Genomic DNA, 17,271 nt, shown 5'->3' on the forward strand with positions numbered 1-17,271 from the left:
CCATCCGTGCACATTGCCTGTATGACTGCTTACGACACACGTGGGTACAGATATCTTCCGCGTGATCCGTAATCTATTAGGGTGCACATCGCTCGCACGGCCTCCCGCACATATGAAACCGTCGTCGTCTATTGTTGTCCCCTGTACTTTGCCAGAAACCCTCGGCTCCACCGCTATATAATGTTCTGAGCGCCGTCGGTTATCCCCTCCGCTCCGAGCATCTCTGACCGCTGGACGACCCATGAAGCATCTGGCTTTACCCCTGTCCATCGCTCTTTGTGCGCGCTCTGTAGCCGGTCAGCTAGCCGCGTCGGTCGGCTATGCGCCAGTGCTCGCGCCATGCCCGCCTGGCGTATCTCTTCTCAGAGAGGTAGGCACCGTCGACCAATTTCTCAGCGACGAAGAGCACGCCTACGTAGCAGGCAGACGATCCGAAGTGCTTCCTGACGCATGGGGATCGTACCTGGCGGCAGTGACCCACAGCGTGGCAGGCGTAACAAGCCTCCCAGAATACGTCGCAGACATACTGCGCGGCACGTACGGCGAACGCGGATACCCGCACTTCGGGATCGCCACCAGCGGCGGCGGCTACAGGGCGGCTATCTTCGGGGCTGGCGTGCTCAACACCCTGGACGGTCGCAACGCGTCCTCGGTGCAGGCAGGAACCGGCGGCCTGCTCCAAGCGGCCACTTACCTTGCCGGCTTGTCTGGAGGCAGCTGGCTCGTCACGTCGCTCGCGCAGGCAAACTTCCCCACCTTGCCGGAGCTTATTTTTGCCCCCTCCGCAGCTAGCACGGACAGTTTCGGGGGCTGGCTGACGCAGTACGACTTATTGGAGCCCGGAAACAGTTCAGTTGCGGTCGACGCATATGTCCTCGAGCTCGTGGAGGAGATCATGGGGAAGCACGTTGCGGGCTTCCCGGTGACCGTCAGCGATGTATGGGCGCGAACGCTTTCGCGGCATTTCGTGAATGGAACCGACGCCAACGACTTCTGGGACGACGCTCTGCCACACGGCGCGGGACTCACCTTTTCCGCGATTGCGAAGCTGTGCGTCATCGCACGTCGGCGGCCTGCGTTCGACGGTGCTGATATTTGTGCGCAGAGACACATTCGCGAATTACGCGCAGCCATTCCCGATTATCGTCACCGACTCCCTCTCACCGAACGGAAACGAGTCCAATGTGTTCAACGAGACCGACATCGTCATACCGCTGACGAATCCCATCTACGAGATCAACGTCTGTGAGTACGAACTCGCCGCACGGAAGGGGTCTCATCATGTGAACTGACGCTGCGGTTCGTAGTCGAGTTTGGCTCGTTCGATCCTACGCTCGCCGCCTTCACTCCAACCGAGTACTTGGGCTCTCCTAACGACAGCCTGTGTGCCACCAACTTCGATCAACTGTGCTTCATTGAGGCGATGTCATCGAATGAATTTAATACTTATAACACCTCAGTAAGTTCACCATGCATAGGGAAGATGATAATGCTGACCTAGCGAACAAGGCTGCAGCTCTGGCGGCGTCCCCGATAGCAGCTGTCCTCGAGTTGCTAACGGATCTGATCCCTGAATCTGGGATAGAGCTCGACGTATCGCTCGTGCCCAATCCGTTCTACGGCGTGGCTCCTTCCACTTATATTGACAGCAAGGAGACACTTCTGCAGCTAGTTGATGGCGGCGAGGATGGTGAGGTCGTACCATTCATGCCGCTGTTGGTGAAGGCACGCAATGTGGAGGTCATTTTTGCGATTGACGCTGTGAGTCGTCCACCGCCCACGTCAGCACCGCAGATGTTGACCATAGACGTCAGGCGGCGGACACCGAGGACAACTGGACGGCTGGGCTATCCGCGATTGTACGTTTTGCGATTCTGCAGATAGGTGGAGCTCTTGTGTCTGACTTTCGGGATACCATGCCAGGCAACGCAAGACCGGATGACGTTCTTCCCCGGCACATACGCCTTCCCGCCAGTGCCCCCGCTGGAATCCACGTTCCTGGCGCACAATCTCACGAAACGCCCCACCTTCTTCGGCTGCGAGAGCACCGCGGAGTCTGGGGAGCCGCTCGTCATTTACCTCGCGAACGGCGGCCCGCCGCTGGGGCAGCCGCCGCTCACGAATACGTCGACGTCGCAATTCGTATACTCTGCGGACGAGATTGACGGCATGCTCTCGCAGGCATTCGACGTCGCCACGCAGGGCATACCAGAGGGGCTGGAAAAGGACGCGCTGTGGCCGGCGTGCCTTGCATGCGCGGTTGTGGACAGATCCAGGAGGCGGGAGAGGATCGAGCGCAGTGGGGTGTGCGAGAGCTGTATGGAGCGGTATTGCTGGAGTTGACACAGTGGAGACCGAACGCGATGCTGTATTTAATTCATGGACGCCTACTCACCCTCGTTTTGCGTTCAATGTGGACAATGGACTCTCTAATACATTATTTGGATCCACCATTTCTGAGCCACGCGGGTCAATGAATCTAGTCTATCTGTGAGCGATCTTCCGATTTTCTACAACTGGTCACGGTGCCAATACTCTGCATGGGCGCGATCGAAGAACGCGTTGGTGTCATTAGTGTAAACCAACCGAGGATCTAGACTGCACGCACCTGATCCATCCACGCGCCCACACCCGCCCACGAGCCGATCTCCATCTCAGATCACGGTCCGACTTCCCACCCAAATACCTCCTCGCTCTCTCTGAGGCGCTCGCAAACGAGCTTGATCTTCTCGTCGCTCACGTTCGCGACCGAGAAGCGGATCCAGCGCTCGGGGGGCTCGCCGGACTGCGGCTCCTGCGTGGGCCCGAAGAAACCAGACGGCAGGCTCACGACGCCGCGCTCCGCTGCCAGCCGCCCGCACACCTCGTTCGCGTGCACCCGCACGAACGGGTGCCGCACGAATGCGTAGTACCCGCCATGCGAGCCGATGTGCCAGCGCGGGGGGAGGCACTGCGCGAAGAGCGTGTGGCGGTGGGCGACGGCGTCGGCGGTTGCGCGTACGAATGGGCGGAGGGAGGGGAGTAGGGGCGCTAGCGCGACCTGGGGCGGGCGCGGGGCGCATATCTGGATGGAGTCGAGCGCGGCGTTGATGTGTGGGATGAGCGCCGGGGACGCGCAGATCAGGCCCATGCGGTGACCGGGGATACAATAGGACTTGGAGAAAGAGTAGAGGTGGATAAATGTGGTGCGCCAGCTCCAGGCAGGCGAGGGAGAGAAGAGGCTGTGTGGAGGGCCGGTGGTGATGAAGTCGCGGTATGTCTCATCGATCACCAGCGCGATGTTATGCTTGCAGGCTAGCTCGGCAAAGGCTGAGATGAGAGAAGGCGGGTATACAGCACCGGTCTAGTCAACGCGATCCCGTTAGGCGTTTTGTTAATTCAGACAAAACTGAACGGGTTCGCACAGGGTTGTTAGGCGTAACTAGTACGATGGCCTTGGTCTTGGGGGTAATCAGGGCCTCACAGCGCTCCGGAGATGGCATGAAGCCATCCTCAGGGAGAGTCGGTAGTATGACGGTCTTCATGTTCAGCGTGGTCAATGTCATCCTATTCGTCTATCGTTAACGTCGGCGAGTTACGGTTCTTGTAGCATGACATACTCATGGTTGAAATACCTGAGTTGGATCAGTGTCACCGCATATCATGTTCGCTAAATGCACGTACCAAGGAATGGGCAAAATCATTTCATCCCCTGCATCTCCCAGCGTCATAGCTATAGTCACGAAGGCGAGATTGCAACCTGCAGTGACCGCGATGTCGTCTGGAGTTACGTCCGTATCCTCCCCATACCGGTATTTCATTTCCTCCACGATCGCCTTCCTGAGCGTTAGCTCCCCAACGTTAGGAACGTACCCGCATTTCGAGGGGTCTGAGGCTGCCGCTCCTAGTGCATTCAGTACTTCCTGCGGGGGAGGAATACCTGGCACTCCTTGCGACATGTCCAGCAGCGGCCTGGCTGGCGTAGGTACATACGCCTCCGCCCATTTGTGCGCCTGGGGAATACTGCAAAGTGCATTCAATACTGACTACCATTGTCGGCTGCAAAGTGGACTCACGGTGGGCGATTGGTATTCTCGATCCCGCGAGACAAGCGGAATCCAAGCGAGCTTGTCATGATGAGCCTTCAAGCGAGTATCCTTTTGAATGGACGTGGTCAAGAGCAGACGAGATAAAGGTACCGTCTATGCAGCCTTGCATATCGAATTCGTACGCCATGCATCATTGACTCGGTCGTCGGTGCGCCAATCAACCGAAAGTAGGCGTCTTCAGCGCGCTTTCCGACGTTGAATATATTCCACCACCTCAGCCGTTGTCGGCCTTCCGCCTCTGGCACGAGTGCTGTAAATACGAAGACAGCGCGAAAGGAGTTGAAGGGAGGATCGTGAAGGTTGGAATCATCGAGGTGTGTCGAACTTCGTCCAAGTCACATATGCGTTCTCAGGGTTAGCGGACGGAACAGCGCGCGGGCTTCTAAACACCGTCAAATCTCAATAGTACTTGCCCCGTGTTCTCGTTCATGGCAGCCCGTGTTGGTCGTATTGCACGCCTAACGTTGTTTTCGGGACCCCAGTGCTCTCTTTGCGACGTACGCTACAACTTCCACACACTCATCTCGCGTTCATGTGCTTATTCACCACAATGCACCTCACAGATAGCCAAAGCTGAACTTGCGAAGGTCAGACAGCAACGCTCCTTCGAGCTCGAGACGATCAACATCCAGGACGCTGGGCAGGAGCGCTGGAAGCGCAAGTATGTCTACTGGATCCCGGCGCTGCACCTCGAGGGCAGGGAGATTGCCAAGGGCCGCTGGGACGCGCACACAGTGAACCAGGCCATCGACACTTGGGAGAAGGACCCATGGACCCGGGACGGCCAGGGCAGCAGTGGGACGCCCAAGGCCTGACACTCTGGCAGGAGCACGAGCAGTCGGTACCACTGTTTGTCGTTGATACTCGGCCAAGCTGGGTTACGCTGGAACTGGACGTCGGTGAAGACATTTTCTATGATTGGTGTAGGGACACCGCGCTGGGTACTGGCATGCAAGAGCCTGATCCGGACTACGCGACACGCTGCTTCAACTGTGGTTCATATAATCACGTCTACTCGTCGTGCGCGGATCCGCTCAACCCCGCTCTCATCAAGCTCTCGCGACAGTTGCATCGCTTTCACAAGGATACTGTGGTCTACAGGCACCAACGCGTCCACGAGGTTGTGGAGTGGAAGCGTCAGAGACTAGCGTGGCTCGAGGAATTTGAGCCTGGGCAGATCAAAGGGCCCCTGTTGCGCGATGCACTGGGTCTGCAGGAGCATGACACTGGCGAGCACGTAGAGTGGTTACGCAACATGGCGCACTGGGGCTACCCGAAGGGATGGATCGGTGGAACTGATCCTCGGGAGCGTGTTCGGTGGCTGATCTATGACGACGGAGACAAGGCTGAGGATGAACCGGAGGCCTTTATAATTGTGGGTGAAGACATTGAGGAGCAGCTGGACCTCTCCGTGGTGCTGTTGCGCAGCTCTTCAGGCGAAGGTGACGGCGGATCCACCTCTGATGCCGACATATCCCGCTCTGCGATGCGCCGTTGGGCTACATATCCGGACACCTATTTTCGCTCCTCTCACCTTACGGTGTACGGTAGTCGGGGTCTACCTGGGACAGAGTTCGGCGAGGGGCCTATGTCTGTCAGATCATACGATCGCGAGCATCAGGCTCTCTGGAATAATGTATTACTGTCAAAGTGTATCCAGGCCCAATGGTCCCAGGGTATCCCTTGGCCACTGCCATTGAATATGCCTCCCCCACCAACTGGTACACCTCCGCCGCCGCCATCTAGCACGCCGCCTCCCCTGCCGCCTCCACCCTCTGAGCCTCCCCCTTCAATACCGCTACCGGCGAAAAATACTCGCAATGCACCATATGAGCACGATGACCGGTTAGAAACAGATATGGACTTGTCTGACTGAAGCCATACTCAGCCGCACGCTCCCGTATGATACCTATAGCACTCATAGTTTCACTTCACGGTTCCTTAGCGGGAGACCACACAAGACCCATTAATTCCTTGTACGCGGTACAATGATACAGCCAGTAATTTGGCGAACTATAGCTACATGGACGAGCGTAAAGCAGACATGAACTGGTGAGACAATCAAAAGGGGTTTCACGGTAAGTGACGAGTGTCCGATCCACGGCAGTGTCTTCCGTGTCTTGCTAGTCGTGACATCTATATGCATCACGTTAAAATTCAAATGGCGGTGTTGCTGGACTTGAACCGAGGTTCAGGCGTAGCAACGCGAGAGCTCGCCGGGCGTTCCGGCTGCGTTGACGGTGCATAGCGAGGCAGCGTCTCCAGGGGCTTAGAGATTAAGAAGCCTGTGCGTGCATCGTCAGATAGGCAGCATCGCACATAAGGAATGTACGTACCCTTAAGGCCAGCGGCCTTCTCGCCCTGTCTCCCAAAACCGTACCCCGCACGCTTGCCAAACTCGTCCACTGCCTGTCCCTGTTCGCCCTTCGGCTTGAAGATGTTTGACATGAACGTCGATGTCGGGCGCGCGAACGGCGGGCGAATGTCTTCCGCGCTCGGCAGGATGCTCTTCGCCTGCTCACGCCAGGCGAGGATGGAGCGGCGCCATTTGGCACTCTCACGGAAGACGAGTCCGAGGAGCATATTGACACAGCCAAGCGCGAAGAGGAAGAAGGCGGCGACGAGCGTAAAGTCGTCAACGTGGTGCGAGAGGATCATTGCGCCAAGGAGGCATTGGAAAATGCCTAGCGGACCAAGTCCGAAGTCGCGCCCCAGCACTGGGAAGAAGTGGTTGAAGAAGGCGGCGGGCCAGCCGACCTCGGAGAGTATGAGCATGATGACCTCGAATAGAATGAGGATGCGGTTGATGACCGCCCAAAAGATGCCCGCTGGCTGGTTGGGGACGTCGCTATTTCTGAACACGCGCATGAGTCTTCAATATCCTGATACTCTGCTGTGCACAAAAGTCACGCTTACGGGATGTATTCGCAGGCTAAGCTGGCGTGATCGGACAACGCCATGAAGGCGTTGAAGGCTTCTACATCCCTTGCCATGACAAATATGCTGCTGGCAAATACCAGTACCATGGAAATGATGCTGAGAGCACGGACGGCATTGAGACCGATGAAAATGTCTGAGATGCGCTTTGGTTAGTGACTTAGTCTGGTGTATTCTTTGTGAGCACGTACATGCGCGAGGAGGAAGCATGGTTTGATTTCGAGCTTAATGTCGGATGTCGGGTCGAATACTGGAGCAGGATTATACAGAAGGTATACACCGCGAGAGTCGTAGATGAAAGGAACAGTGACGGTGTCCCAGCACCAGGGAAAGATCGTAAAGTTTACTGGAGGAGTAGCAGGCGGAAACCCGAGGGTTGTGTAGGTGGGAAAGGTGCATAACGTGTGTTATATACTTACGTTGCGACGCCCACATTGTTTCCGCACTGCGAAATCCTATTGTATATCGCGTGGGGATGATTGTTTGCAGAACAATAGGATCGGGAGGGCGAACCATAACGAACTATAACAGTTGCCTTTTACGGACACATTAGGTAACCAAAGTCAGCGTGCGGAAGCAAACTCAAGAGGCGCCCATAGCTGTGTCGACAATTCTGAATTTTCCTAACTAGAACTTAGAGAGGGCATAGATCATAAGATTGTATAACGCAACGTTGCCGGCGTAGCGAGCGCTGCGGAGGTCGGTACTAAAGTGAGCCAAAAAAAGGTAAGTATCGCGGTAATTATGAGACCATTCGGATTTGGGGAAACAGCAACCTGTATTGCGTATCGGGCGACAGGGTATCGAAACTTAAGCTACATACTATCTACGTGCACCGCTAAAGCCAATGTAGAATGGAATGGGACAAATTCTAGTCATGCGCGCGGGATAATGTGGGAACAGTTCGGTGTCAAATTCGGCGGCGAGCGGGATAGGTAGCATGCGACGGGAGTAGGCAATAACGGAGAGTAAGGGGACTAGAGGGGTAGGGGGTAGGGGTGCCATGGCGGACGAGAAGAAAGAGCGATATCTACGCGACGGCGCGCTTAGACTTGGCACGAATAGCTTTACCGTATCGATAGAACAAGAATGGTATTGGGATCTATGAGAGCGTGCAGTTAGATACAACCCAGAAGTTACCACATCTGCGGGGAGGCGTACCATCGCAATGGAGATGAAAGCCCATGTCGACGCTGCCCAGCCGTTGCCGAGATTATGGTACATCGCCTCAATGAACAATGGCATCGCAGCACCCGACCCAGAACGAATGACGGTCTTGGCGGCGAGGGCAGACGCGACGTAGCCGGGGAAGGCATCAATGATGTAGGCGTTGGCAGAGAAGTAAATGATAACCACTAACAAGAACATGTCAGACACAATGGAGTTGGCACGAATTAACATATACTTACTGCCAAAGCCGAACGGAATTCCGGACGACGCGGGACCTACCCAATTTCCACCACCGGGTTGGACGTATGGCGGGCTCGTCCATCCAAAGATGAACATAGAGATAGGCACGAACCAACAGCCAATCATCATACCGACGAGCCGGTCCTCAGGGTCAGCGCGACCTCCCTTTGCGGCGGCACGCTTTTGGTAGTTCTTCTCAATAAGTGGTGTCACGAACAACGCGAGACCCAGGCCGATCAGAACAGAGCAGAACGTAGTCCCGAAGAGGCCGTCGCTGAAATGGTACGCTTCGAGGAAGACAACAGGGTAAGCGAAGAAGAACGCGTACTACACAAAAAGATTCAGCATGATAGGTGCGCATATCGAGCCATGTAACTTACGAGAAGACCGTAGATGAGGGCGATGTACAGCGACATGAGTAGCAGAATGGGTTCTGTCGCTAGCATTTCTGTGACATGATCAATATCAATATCAACCGACATGCAAGTGAGTAGAAGGCACTTACGGAAGGGACGAATGAGCGTCTCAACGATGACGTCCGATAAAGATGCTTTGAATAGCTCCTGTTCAGTGGTAATGTTGGGGTTGCCAGTCTCCTTACGCAGACGTGCTGCACGTTTCTTGAGCAAGGCTGGGGCGAATGTCTCCGGAATTGTCAGAGTCAACACAGCCACGAGCGCCGCGAGAATCATATTGATCCAGATCATCCATCGCCAACCTTTCTTCTCGCCGACGAAACCACCAATAATGGGGCCGAGGACAGGACCGCCGTACGGCGCCGCAGCAAATAGAGCAATAGCGAAACCACGCTCATTGTTGTCCCATATATCCGAGATGGTACCACCCGCGAGTGTGAGAGGGGCAGATGCAAACAAGCCGCAAATGAATCGGCAGATCATGAGAGTTTCAACGTTTTTGGCGAGAGCGCAGGGGATATTGAATACTGTTGAACGATAGTCAGTCGTTAAAAAAGTCGACTATCTTTCGGGTCCACTGGTCTACTTACTGACGTAAATGAAACTCGGGATGATCCAGATCCACCTGCGGCCAATAAGTTCACTCTAGTTTTCCGTGAGAAGCAGCCGACAACAAATGACGCAAACAACTTACCAGAGGTGACCACGCCAAAGGGCCGATACCAAACCCACAAACCATGAGCGACACGCTCAGCGCGGTGACGACCTCGCCGATATGGAACTCTTTCTCAATATCTTCGAAATCGCCGGTGACAACGGCGCTAGCGAAAGCGACACCGACCACCGAAAATGCGCATATGCCCGTGAGATCTACGAAGATGGTCAGTCATGTTAACGGGCGGCGATGCTCCTCGATACATACACCACCGATACGCCTTCGACCAGTTCCGCGGATCTTCCGGGTCGTTCGGCAGCCATGTAACCAACTTCATGTCCTTCAGCGCCGCAGCCTTTTCGGGGTCCTTCAAGGCGCCAGGAACTTGTGAGACATGGGTGGGGATCGGCCGTAGGGCCAGATCAGCTGGTACGAAACCAGTTTTCGTGGTGGTACGGTATTCATCCGTGAAGCCACCCTGCTGGGTGTTTGTGGTGGCGAATGGGAAACTCAGATCCGGTTGTGCCGGGTCGTGAGTAGGGGGCTCGACGGGCTCCGCATCGTTGTCACGGTAGGGGTGGGTTCCATCGACGATGGTCGCGGTCTCGCTGGGAGAGTTTGTAGAAGTCATTATACAATAGAGTAAGACGGAAAGGAGACTAGGAAATGTGAGAGAAGTGTGGGGACCGCGAGACGCGGGATTGAGAAAGAAAGTGGGGTCTCTCCAATGCGGGAGGATGGAAGTTATATAAGAGGAGCGGATGGGAGCGGATACTACCTGCAGCCTTTACCCGGCCAAGGAGACGGGTCGGGCGGGGCTGACAAAGCATGTCATCCTCCGCCACCAGATAAGTCTTGTCGCAGCTCCCTTTCTGTTCCTCGCCTTGACAGACCGAAACCTAACTTCCCGGTCGCACACGGAATGCCCTGTTGTCGACGGTCCATGACAGACAGGCCCTATGTGTGTGAATGCTATGATACAACATAGGCACAGTCACTGAGTGTCGCTTGGAATAAAGCGGAACGGTTAGCCACAGCCATGGATTTCGGACGTCAGATCGACGTTACCGGTTACAGTGGGGCCGGTCATCTGCGCGCACAGCGCCATATACCAAATGTGGCAATTTTGATCACGGGCGCCAACCAACACCGCCGCTTGACGGCTCTTCCCGTCACTCTCTTCCGTGCTTTCGCAGGATGCCTGCCACAGAGGGAGCTCTCCGATGCGGCTCCTACGCACAATGCCCAGTGCCCCAGGAGCGACATCGGACATTACTGGGAACAGCACCCCGAGGCGCGTCGGGTCGCCAACTCGGACGGGGGAATCGCGGTATCGTTGGGTGTCGTTAGGATCGAGTCTAGACAGATCTTTGTACAAGTCTTGGCAAGATCTGTGTATCAGCGATCGACTCGTCTAAAAACATACTATTGCCCCTTCGGTATACAACATCCCGCAGATTTTTTTCACTTTGGTTGTCACCGCGTGCCTTGCCATGTCAGACCGCCTCAGGCCATGGGCTTCTCGTCGTAAGCGTGCAGATGCCTCAGAAGTCCACGAGGAGCAGAGATCTAGCCCTCTCGGCGCGTTCCGTCAAACTTGAAAGATCTGACTCAAGTGCGTAGATACTCACCGGAAACCGGTTTTGTGCGAGTCCGCCAGCGTCTCGGCCGAACGCTTCCACCATGTCCGATGACCTCCGTGTCGTTGAACAACGCACAGACCGACTAACACGTTTTGAGCGACCTGATACTGATATCTGTCATTCGCAGCATCTCGCGACTGGGTGGGATAGAGCGGGCGGAGGAACGGGAACTTCGCGGACACAGAGGACGGATCATTTGCGTCTACTGTCAGGTGACCCATTTCATATATGTTTGGGAGAGGAGCTGCCATTATCGGTAAAGCGGGACTCTGGTATACCAGCGGCTATGGCATTGCACCCCGAGTTTTGCCGAGCTATGGTCGAGACTTGTGGGTCCAGGCGTGCAGCATCTCCAGATGATCGCAACATCCGAGGACAATATTTTTACATACATAGCATAGCAATCTCAATCAAACACGCTATGAAACAGGAGAAGTAGGGATTACTATTTGTATAGGTAGTCCAGTTATGCCACCAGGACGCCGTGGTATATTCCTCAACCCAGAGTGCATGCGACACCGCTGTTATGTGAAATACAGGGAGAGATCGATGAGTCGTGACTGCCAAGCCTCGGATGTCGATGAGGATTGGCTCCCTGGGAAGTCTTCAATATATTGACAAGGTCTGCTAGCGCGATGGCGTGCAACGTGCAGATAGGACCACTTTGCACGTTGTTTGCTCCATATCGTAGATTGTGCGAACCGGCTGCATCCATGGGCAGCTACTGGTAGATTCGCCTTCAGATACGACGCACTAGTGAGACCGCCCGGATGCCTTGTGACATACTGCGGCGAGGACCTTGGCGTATTTCTTCCCATTGAAAGTCCCATCAACATTGCGTATACTGTCCATCGCAGCTATCATAGCAAGGTGTGCTGCTGGTTCCGTATGATAGTTCATCGTTGATTCCGTGTGGTGAACGCATACCAGCTATTACGACGTCGCGGGAGGTATACATGCATGAATAGAGCTGGCCTGTCGTTTGACCCCTTCCCCCCTCATAGAGACTCAAATGTCGTATTCAGGACAGCTCTCAGGCTTAGTCGTATTTTTGGCTTTCATTTACTCTTCAGCTGAGAGCCAAGAATCAAGCCGAAGACGCACGGCGTGATTTGCGCCACGGGTCACCTGACTGACACGCGTGTCGCCAGCGCTTGGACGAATTTGAAGCCACCTAATTCTGCCATCATTGTGGCTTGTAATGGACGCGGAGAAACGCTGTCTTTCACGCGAGCTTCCTCTCCGGGTACGAATTTCCAAGCTGCAAAGAAGACACTACAATTAGGGGCAGCCATTCCTATCTCGTCCACCTCTGCAAAGCTGGTGTCAGGCTCAGTTCATTTAAATTATCAATCACGCCTGTTACTATCACACATTTCACGCCGCATTGTCACTCACTTCCCCAAGCAATCTTTGAACAACCGGCCTCTTTCTAACGACGCACAAGGCATGCCAAAAGCAAGCAAGTTAGCGTTCTACGCGGTTGCTAAAGGCAAGCAGACAGGCGTGTATTTAACGTGGTGCGTCGTGAGAACAAGCCGCGTGTCGGAAAACTCACGAGAGGCAGGGATGAATGTGAAGCACAGACGATCGGGTTTGCGGGAGCGCGGTACAAGAAGTTCAACAACGCGGCGGATGCGGAGGCCTATGTCGCGCAGTTCGTGCCTGGGTTGACTGCAAACATCAACGCATCATCGACGTCAGCAGCAGCGTCTGCTGCGCCTGCGCTCTCTGTGACCAACGATGGGAGATGGAAAGGGGCGGCGGAGACGCTCGATGACGAAAGTGGCTGGGACGTCGTGTACTCAGACGGTGCGTGCAAGGGTAACGGCAAATTGGTGTCTATTGCAGGCATAGGGGTTTGGTGGGGGCGAAGCGATTCACGGTCGGTCGATACATCGTCAGCCTGTGCACAGCGTGTGGTCTGACGTTTGATAGGAACTTGGCGGAGCGTTGTCCAGGTGTGCAGACCAACAACCGCGCAGAGCTCATCGTGAGTTTTGTATTCTATATGCTCTAAATATATGCTCATAAATGTCGCAGGCCATCGTCCGTGTGCTCGAGACGGCCCCCAAAACGAAACGACCCCTACTCATCAAAACTGACTCGCAATATAGCATCAACTGTAAGCACCGTGTGCCCGGCAATCTATCCCACCACTGACTGCAGCACACAGGTTTCCAGTCATGGATGCCTAAGTGGCTCCAAAAGGGTTTCGTCTCATCCAAGGGCGAACCCATTAAGAACGAGGCGCTGATCCGGTACCTCTCCGCGCTGCTTGACGAGCGCGCCCGCGGAGGCCAGCGGGTATCGTTTCAATACGTGCGTGGGCACGTAGGTGAAGAGGGCAATGAGGGTGCGGACTACCTCGCAAACGTCGGTGCGACCCACCCAGAGCTGCCTGAGCGCGATTGGGAAGAGCTGAGGCAGCGCATCGAAGAGGCGCGCGATGCATCTTCGACGCCGGTGACGCTAAAGATCACACAGAAGGGCGTGGAGATGAGCCCTGCAGAGGACAAGGCCATGTCTGCGGGAAAGTCCAAGTTCACGCCGCAGGGCGTCGGTGTCTCAGGACCAAAAATCAAGACAGCATCGCAAACAAAATCGTCACCAGTCGCACCGACGTCTGCGCTGGAGACGGCGACGCGCTCATCAACCGTGTCAGAGACCGTTATGTTTGACGAGGAGCTGCAGGTGAGTGACCCATACGGAGGTTGACGTCTGAGGTTTGACATGATTCGCAGGAATATGCGGATTGCCTGTTAAGCCCAGAGGAACTGGAAGAAGAGTTCCTATGGGGCGATGACTAGTCATATCCTCCCCTGATCGCTCGTCGTGTATGCTCTCGTTTTGTATCTGTAGCTCTCAATCTGGACATTGTACAGCATGTAAACCCACTACCTACTCGCATGTCGCCATGTATGGCACATCACATAATCTCTCACTTCAACGTAGATAGTGTCGTTCTTAATCGTCCTCGCCGTGCATGATGTGTGGGATGCGATCTCCTGTCACAGGTTGATTCTCGTAAGTCCGAAACACTGTTCGCTCCATTCCTTCGCACGCGCTCCACCGCTCACTGACTTCAGTTGGCCAGAGTTTGAAGACCTGATTGTATCCAATGCCCGCCTCCCATACGCCATTTCCCAAAGGGACGTATTACTACTCGTACTTGTCGTATTACTTGGATATGCTGCTTCTTTGGCAAGTCGTACCGGTGGCTGATGAAAGTCCGTCGTGGACACGGGTAGTATGATAATTGGATCAGGAAGAGGAGAAGCACCGCAACTCTGAGCTGGTCGAAGAGCGATCAGTGGCTAAATTACACGCTGCGCCTCCCTTTAAAAAGATTTCCTTGACCAGCATATCCACACCATAGCACCATCGAGGCCATCACTGCGGCACACAAATACATGTAGTTATCGCGCCTGCCTTCCTGCATTCTCACCACGGTTCACCAGAATTCACTGCATTCCGACATATGCCTCGGACTAAGAAAGTGGACTCCCTTTTTGTGGCTCCCTCCAAAATACTGAAACTATGGAGGCACTATATTTGTCTAGCAGCATTGGTCATCGTATTTTTACGAAGAGAAAACCATCTATACACGGTCCAATACAAAGTTTGTCATTCGGATTTTTGAGATGAATTGAGCATGATTTCAGTGATATAAAGAGATAGTCTACTTTGTAGAGAATCCTTCGATATTCAGCATAAGAATAGCAGTCTTCTGACAGTGATAGTAGAGAGGGTGCTAGTTGTGCGACCAATGAATGCTCTCCGCCAGGACGCGTTTGGGTGTACGTGCACACGTGATCGCGTTTCGGAAGCGCGGCAATGCTATTACCTGCGCAACTTGCTTCTCATGTTGGCAGCCTGATCATCACAATGTCCAGCAAAAGATGTGCTCTCAAGATGCACTATGGCATCGTCTACATTCACAGCATTCAGGATATCTCCCACATTTTCAAGGGGTGGAAAGCAGCCCGAAGTTCATAGTACCGGTATGTCATGACCTCACTTGCAGCGCTGTTTGTTACTATCCTAAGGATAATGCTCTCCACTGCAGCTTATATTGCCAGGAATTCAGGGTACGACGCAGTATGAAGATTTTCGATCTCGACGAAGACATTCTCTCTATGGTCGTCTCCTATCTCTCCATTAGTGAAGCACGGGAACTGTCAGCTACTGCCCGCGGATTTCACGCACTTGCGAGACAGCGCGCTCTGTCAGAATTGGTGCTCGCGTCTCCGACAGACCTCACAAAGGCGCACGCCTTCATGCTCCTCGACATCCCTAATCGCTTGCGTTGGCTCCGAGATCTGCGCGTCGACATCGATGAGCGATTTATCTTGCATCATACCAATCACCTGGCCGACCTCCTTGAAAATGCACACGCGCTGCAGAATATCCATGTCACATCTTCGGAGACATGGGTGTGGTCAGAGCCTCGTATTGGCGATGCCTTGCTGCACCTGGAGAATCTACGGCGGATCGGATTCTCTCAGGTCGGACAGCGAGTCTTGAAGGTAGTGAGCAGCATGCGCAGCTGCCCGGTGCAAGTCGACCTCCACGGTCCATCAGGCTGGTACAGGTCACCTGTCATGCCCACCAAGGACAGCCAGCCCGCCGACTTCGCCAGTCTCATGCGAAGCATTATGCCACACCAGCGTATAAATTCCCTCGATCTCAGCTTGTCCCATCTTCCTCTGGTCGTACGTCTCTTGGATGCAGCGCTCCAGTGGTCGACTGTTGTCCATTTGACTATCTCTGTGTCATTCAAGAATGCCCCGTTCCCCGACGAGCTGGTGCGGTGCTTCCCCAACCTCCGCACTCTACGCGTCCACGGTCCAGAGATCGCGATTTCCAGCCCTGGGCAGCGGCAGCACTTCTGGCCGAAGTTGGACTATGTGCACGGATCACCCATAGCTATCGGGTACTGGAATACCTCTTGTCCTGTCTACCATCTAAGCCTGTATACGCACTTTGCGGTTCCGGCTCCGTGTAGCAGGCCTCATCTTGCCGCCATACGAGACTCGCGCGCACATGACGCAGTAGAAGGGACTATCTCAGTCATACAGCAGGTCTCTCCGGTTGTGCTCACGCTCAACTCCTCGCTCGCGTGCGACTTCATGGGTCTTGATGATCACCACTGGACAACTATGCTTCAAAGTGCGCCGCGACTGCGCTTGTTGGACATTGACCTCCGGCGTTTGTCAGGGGAACAATTCCTCCGATGGAAGGTATGTCATCGTAGCTCTTAGATGGCCATGCATATAAATGCGCTTGTTTGCACAGGAACGAGTCCCGGCAGTTCTTGCGTGCTCGGGAGTAGTATGCCTCTTGTTGGGGATCCACCCATACTCCGTAGACGACAGCCACGCGATCCCCCAGCAACTTGCGGAGGCGGTTCCTTCTTTATCTTACATCGCGATCGCTTGTACTTCCTACCCACTGGTGAGTGATGCGGAGTCTTACGGGATGTTCTGCGAAGACTCCTCGTGGGGATGGTGGAGGATAATAGAGACGGAGAGTTGGCGGGAAGCGCAGGCATTAAGTCCCGAGCACGGTGCACAGCTCGCGACCCGTTTTTACTCTCCTAGCTACCATCTCGAAGAGCGCCAGGTGGATGGTCAGTGATGAGACACGTATATGGTCACCATTGTTTGACTTAAATCCCGTAACAAACAGTTCTTTGGGACAATCTTGTGTTCACTTATTCACAGTACAGTGACCAGCTTTAGATTTGGTGTATGAATGCTTATTTATGGTGTTTGGATCATTGTCTATCATTATTCAAAATCAGTGGGAACGGGGAACAATTGCATCTGTGCAGCTTGATCGCCATGTCAGTTACAGTGCAAGGACAATTATGCAATCGAAGACGTATCAGCCCTGTTCGTTAAAGTACAGCCCTTCGCATATCGAGACTGGCGCAGTGACATTCGCGACATATGAAGCTTGAAGAGTAGCACCTCAGTGGCAGTTGCTTTCATCTCGGTGATGCCGATTCCTGATCAGCTCCGTTCGTTAAAGTACTGCCCTTCGCATATCGCGACTGAATAACTTTCGCAACATATGAAGGGTAGCACCTCAGTGGCAGCTGCTTGTCGTCTCGGTGA

The 17,271-nt window shown here is 54.3% G+C and overlaps 7 protein-coding genes across 7 annotated transcripts; 4 read left to right on the plus strand and 3 right to left on the minus strand.

Moving 5' to 3' along the window:
• Window positions 1-241: 241 nt before the first annotated feature.
• On the plus strand, window positions 242-2,343 carry POSPLADRAFT_1134437 (hypothetical protein; the record flags this gene model as incomplete). Its single annotated transcript, XM_024484477.1, has 6 exons — window positions 242-1,050; window positions 1,106-1,245; window positions 1,308-1,463; window positions 1,517-1,761; window positions 1,815-1,859; window positions 1,924-2,343. The coding sequence occupies 6 exons, from the start codon at window positions 242-244 to the stop codon at window positions 2,341-2,343; spliced, it is 1,815 nt and encodes a 604-aa protein (XP_024342430.1).
• A 316-nt stretch (window positions 2,344-2,659) lies between these two features.
• POSPLADRAFT_1054370 (hypothetical protein) lies at window positions 2,660-4,114 on the minus strand (the record flags this gene model as incomplete). The annotated part of the gene is made up of 5 exons (XM_024480512.1): window positions 2,660-3,343; window positions 3,405-3,546; window positions 3,600-3,614; window positions 3,664-4,002; window positions 4,056-4,114. The coding sequence occupies 5 exons, from the start codon at window positions 4,112-4,114 to the stop codon at window positions 2,660-2,662; spliced, it is 1,239 nt and encodes a 412-aa protein (XP_024342431.1).
• A 234-nt stretch (window positions 4,115-4,348) lies between these two features.
• On the plus strand, window positions 4,349-5,964 carry POSPLADRAFT_1179373 (hypothetical protein; the record flags this gene model as incomplete). The annotated part of the gene is given in 5 exon segments (XM_024488660.1): window positions 4,349-4,402; window positions 4,460-4,585; window positions 4,652-4,883; window positions 4,898-5,682; window positions 5,764-5,964. 4 exon segments carry the CDS (start codon window positions 4,517-4,519, stop codon window positions 5,962-5,964), a joined length of 1,287 nt encoding a protein of 428 aa, XP_024342432.1. The 5' UTR covers window positions 4,349-4,402; window positions 4,460-4,516.
• A 67-nt stretch (window positions 5,965-6,031) lies between these two features.
• POSPLADRAFT_1073608 (hypothetical protein) lies at window positions 6,032-7,394 on the minus strand. The gene is made up of 4 exons (XM_024482628.1): window positions 7,217-7,394; window positions 7,005-7,161; window positions 6,425-6,942; window positions 6,032-6,373 (listed from the first exon to the last, which is right to left on the minus strand). Exons 1-4 carry the CDS (start codon window positions 7,233-7,235, stop codon window positions 6,246-6,248), a joined length of 822 nt encoding a protein of 273 aa, XP_024342433.1. The 5' UTR covers window positions 7,236-7,394; the 3' UTR covers window positions 6,032-6,245.
• A 393-nt stretch (window positions 7,395-7,787) lies between these two features.
• Window positions 7,788-10,209, minus strand: POSPLADRAFT_1179379 (hypothetical protein). Its single transcript, XM_024488661.1, has 8 exons — window positions 9,774-10,209; window positions 9,546-9,721; window positions 9,442-9,496; window positions 8,941-9,378; window positions 8,816-8,883; window positions 8,435-8,762; window positions 8,187-8,380; window positions 7,788-8,127 (listed from the first exon to the last, which is right to left on the minus strand). The coding sequence occupies exons 1-8, from the start codon at window positions 10,135-10,137 to the stop codon at window positions 8,056-8,058; spliced, it is 1,695 nt and encodes a 564-aa protein (XP_024342434.1). The 5' UTR covers window positions 10,138-10,209; the 3' UTR covers window positions 7,788-8,055.
• Window positions 10,210-12,598: 2,389 nt separating this feature from the next.
• On the plus strand, window positions 12,599-14,118 carry POSPLADRAFT_1073610 (hypothetical protein; the record flags this gene model as incomplete). The annotated part of the gene is made up of 6 exons (XM_024482629.1): window positions 12,599-12,669; window positions 12,717-13,034; window positions 13,088-13,142; window positions 13,193-13,274; window positions 13,326-13,843; window positions 13,894-14,118. The coding sequence occupies 6 exons, from the start codon at window positions 12,599-12,601 to the stop codon at window positions 13,957-13,959; spliced, it is 1,110 nt and encodes a 369-aa protein (XP_024342435.1). The 3' UTR covers window positions 13,960-14,118.
• A 919-nt stretch (window positions 14,119-15,037) lies between these two features.
• POSPLADRAFT_1135690 (hypothetical protein) lies at window positions 15,038-16,789 on the plus strand (the record flags this gene model as incomplete). The annotated part of the gene is made up of 3 exons (XM_024484600.1): window positions 15,038-15,147; window positions 15,219-16,392; window positions 16,448-16,789. The coding sequence occupies 3 exons, from the start codon at window positions 15,038-15,040 to the stop codon at window positions 16,787-16,789; spliced, it is 1,626 nt and encodes a 541-aa protein (XP_024342436.1).
• Between the last annotated feature and the right edge of the window lie 482 nt (window positions 16,790-17,271).

Source organism: Postia placenta (assembly GCF_002117355.1).
Source record: "Postia placenta MAD-698-R-SB12 unplaced genomic scaffold POSPLAscaffold_3, whole genome shotgun sequence".
Lineage (NCBI taxonomy): Eukaryota > Fungi > Basidiomycota > Agaricomycetes > Polyporales > Adustoporiaceae > Rhodonia > Rhodonia placenta.

Excerpts from the sequence above, each read along its gene's own strand:
- POSPLADRAFT_1073608 (XM_024482628.1), bottom strand. Across the intron at positions 6,943-7,004 it reads TTAGCCTGCGAATACATCCC|AAATAGCGACGTCCCCAACC; the intron begins GTAAGCGTGACT and ends GCGCGTGTTCAG. Across the intron at positions 6,374-6,424 it reads GAAGGCCGCTGGCCTTAAGG|GCTTCTTAATCTCTAAGCCC; the intron begins GTACGTACATTC and ends ATGCACGCACAG.
- POSPLADRAFT_1179379 (XM_024488661.1), bottom strand. The coding sequence starts at position 10,137 with ATGACTTCTACAAACTCTCCCAGCGAGACCGCGACCATCGTCGATGGA. Across the intron at positions 8,884-8,940 it reads GACGCTCATTCGTCCCTTCC|AAATGCTAGCGACAGAACCC; the intron begins GTAAGTGCCTTC and ends ATCATGTCACAG. Across the intron at positions 8,128-8,186 it reads CTTTCATCTCCATTGCGATG|ATCCCAATACCATTCTTGTT; the intron begins GTACGCCTCCCC and ends ACGCTCTCATAG.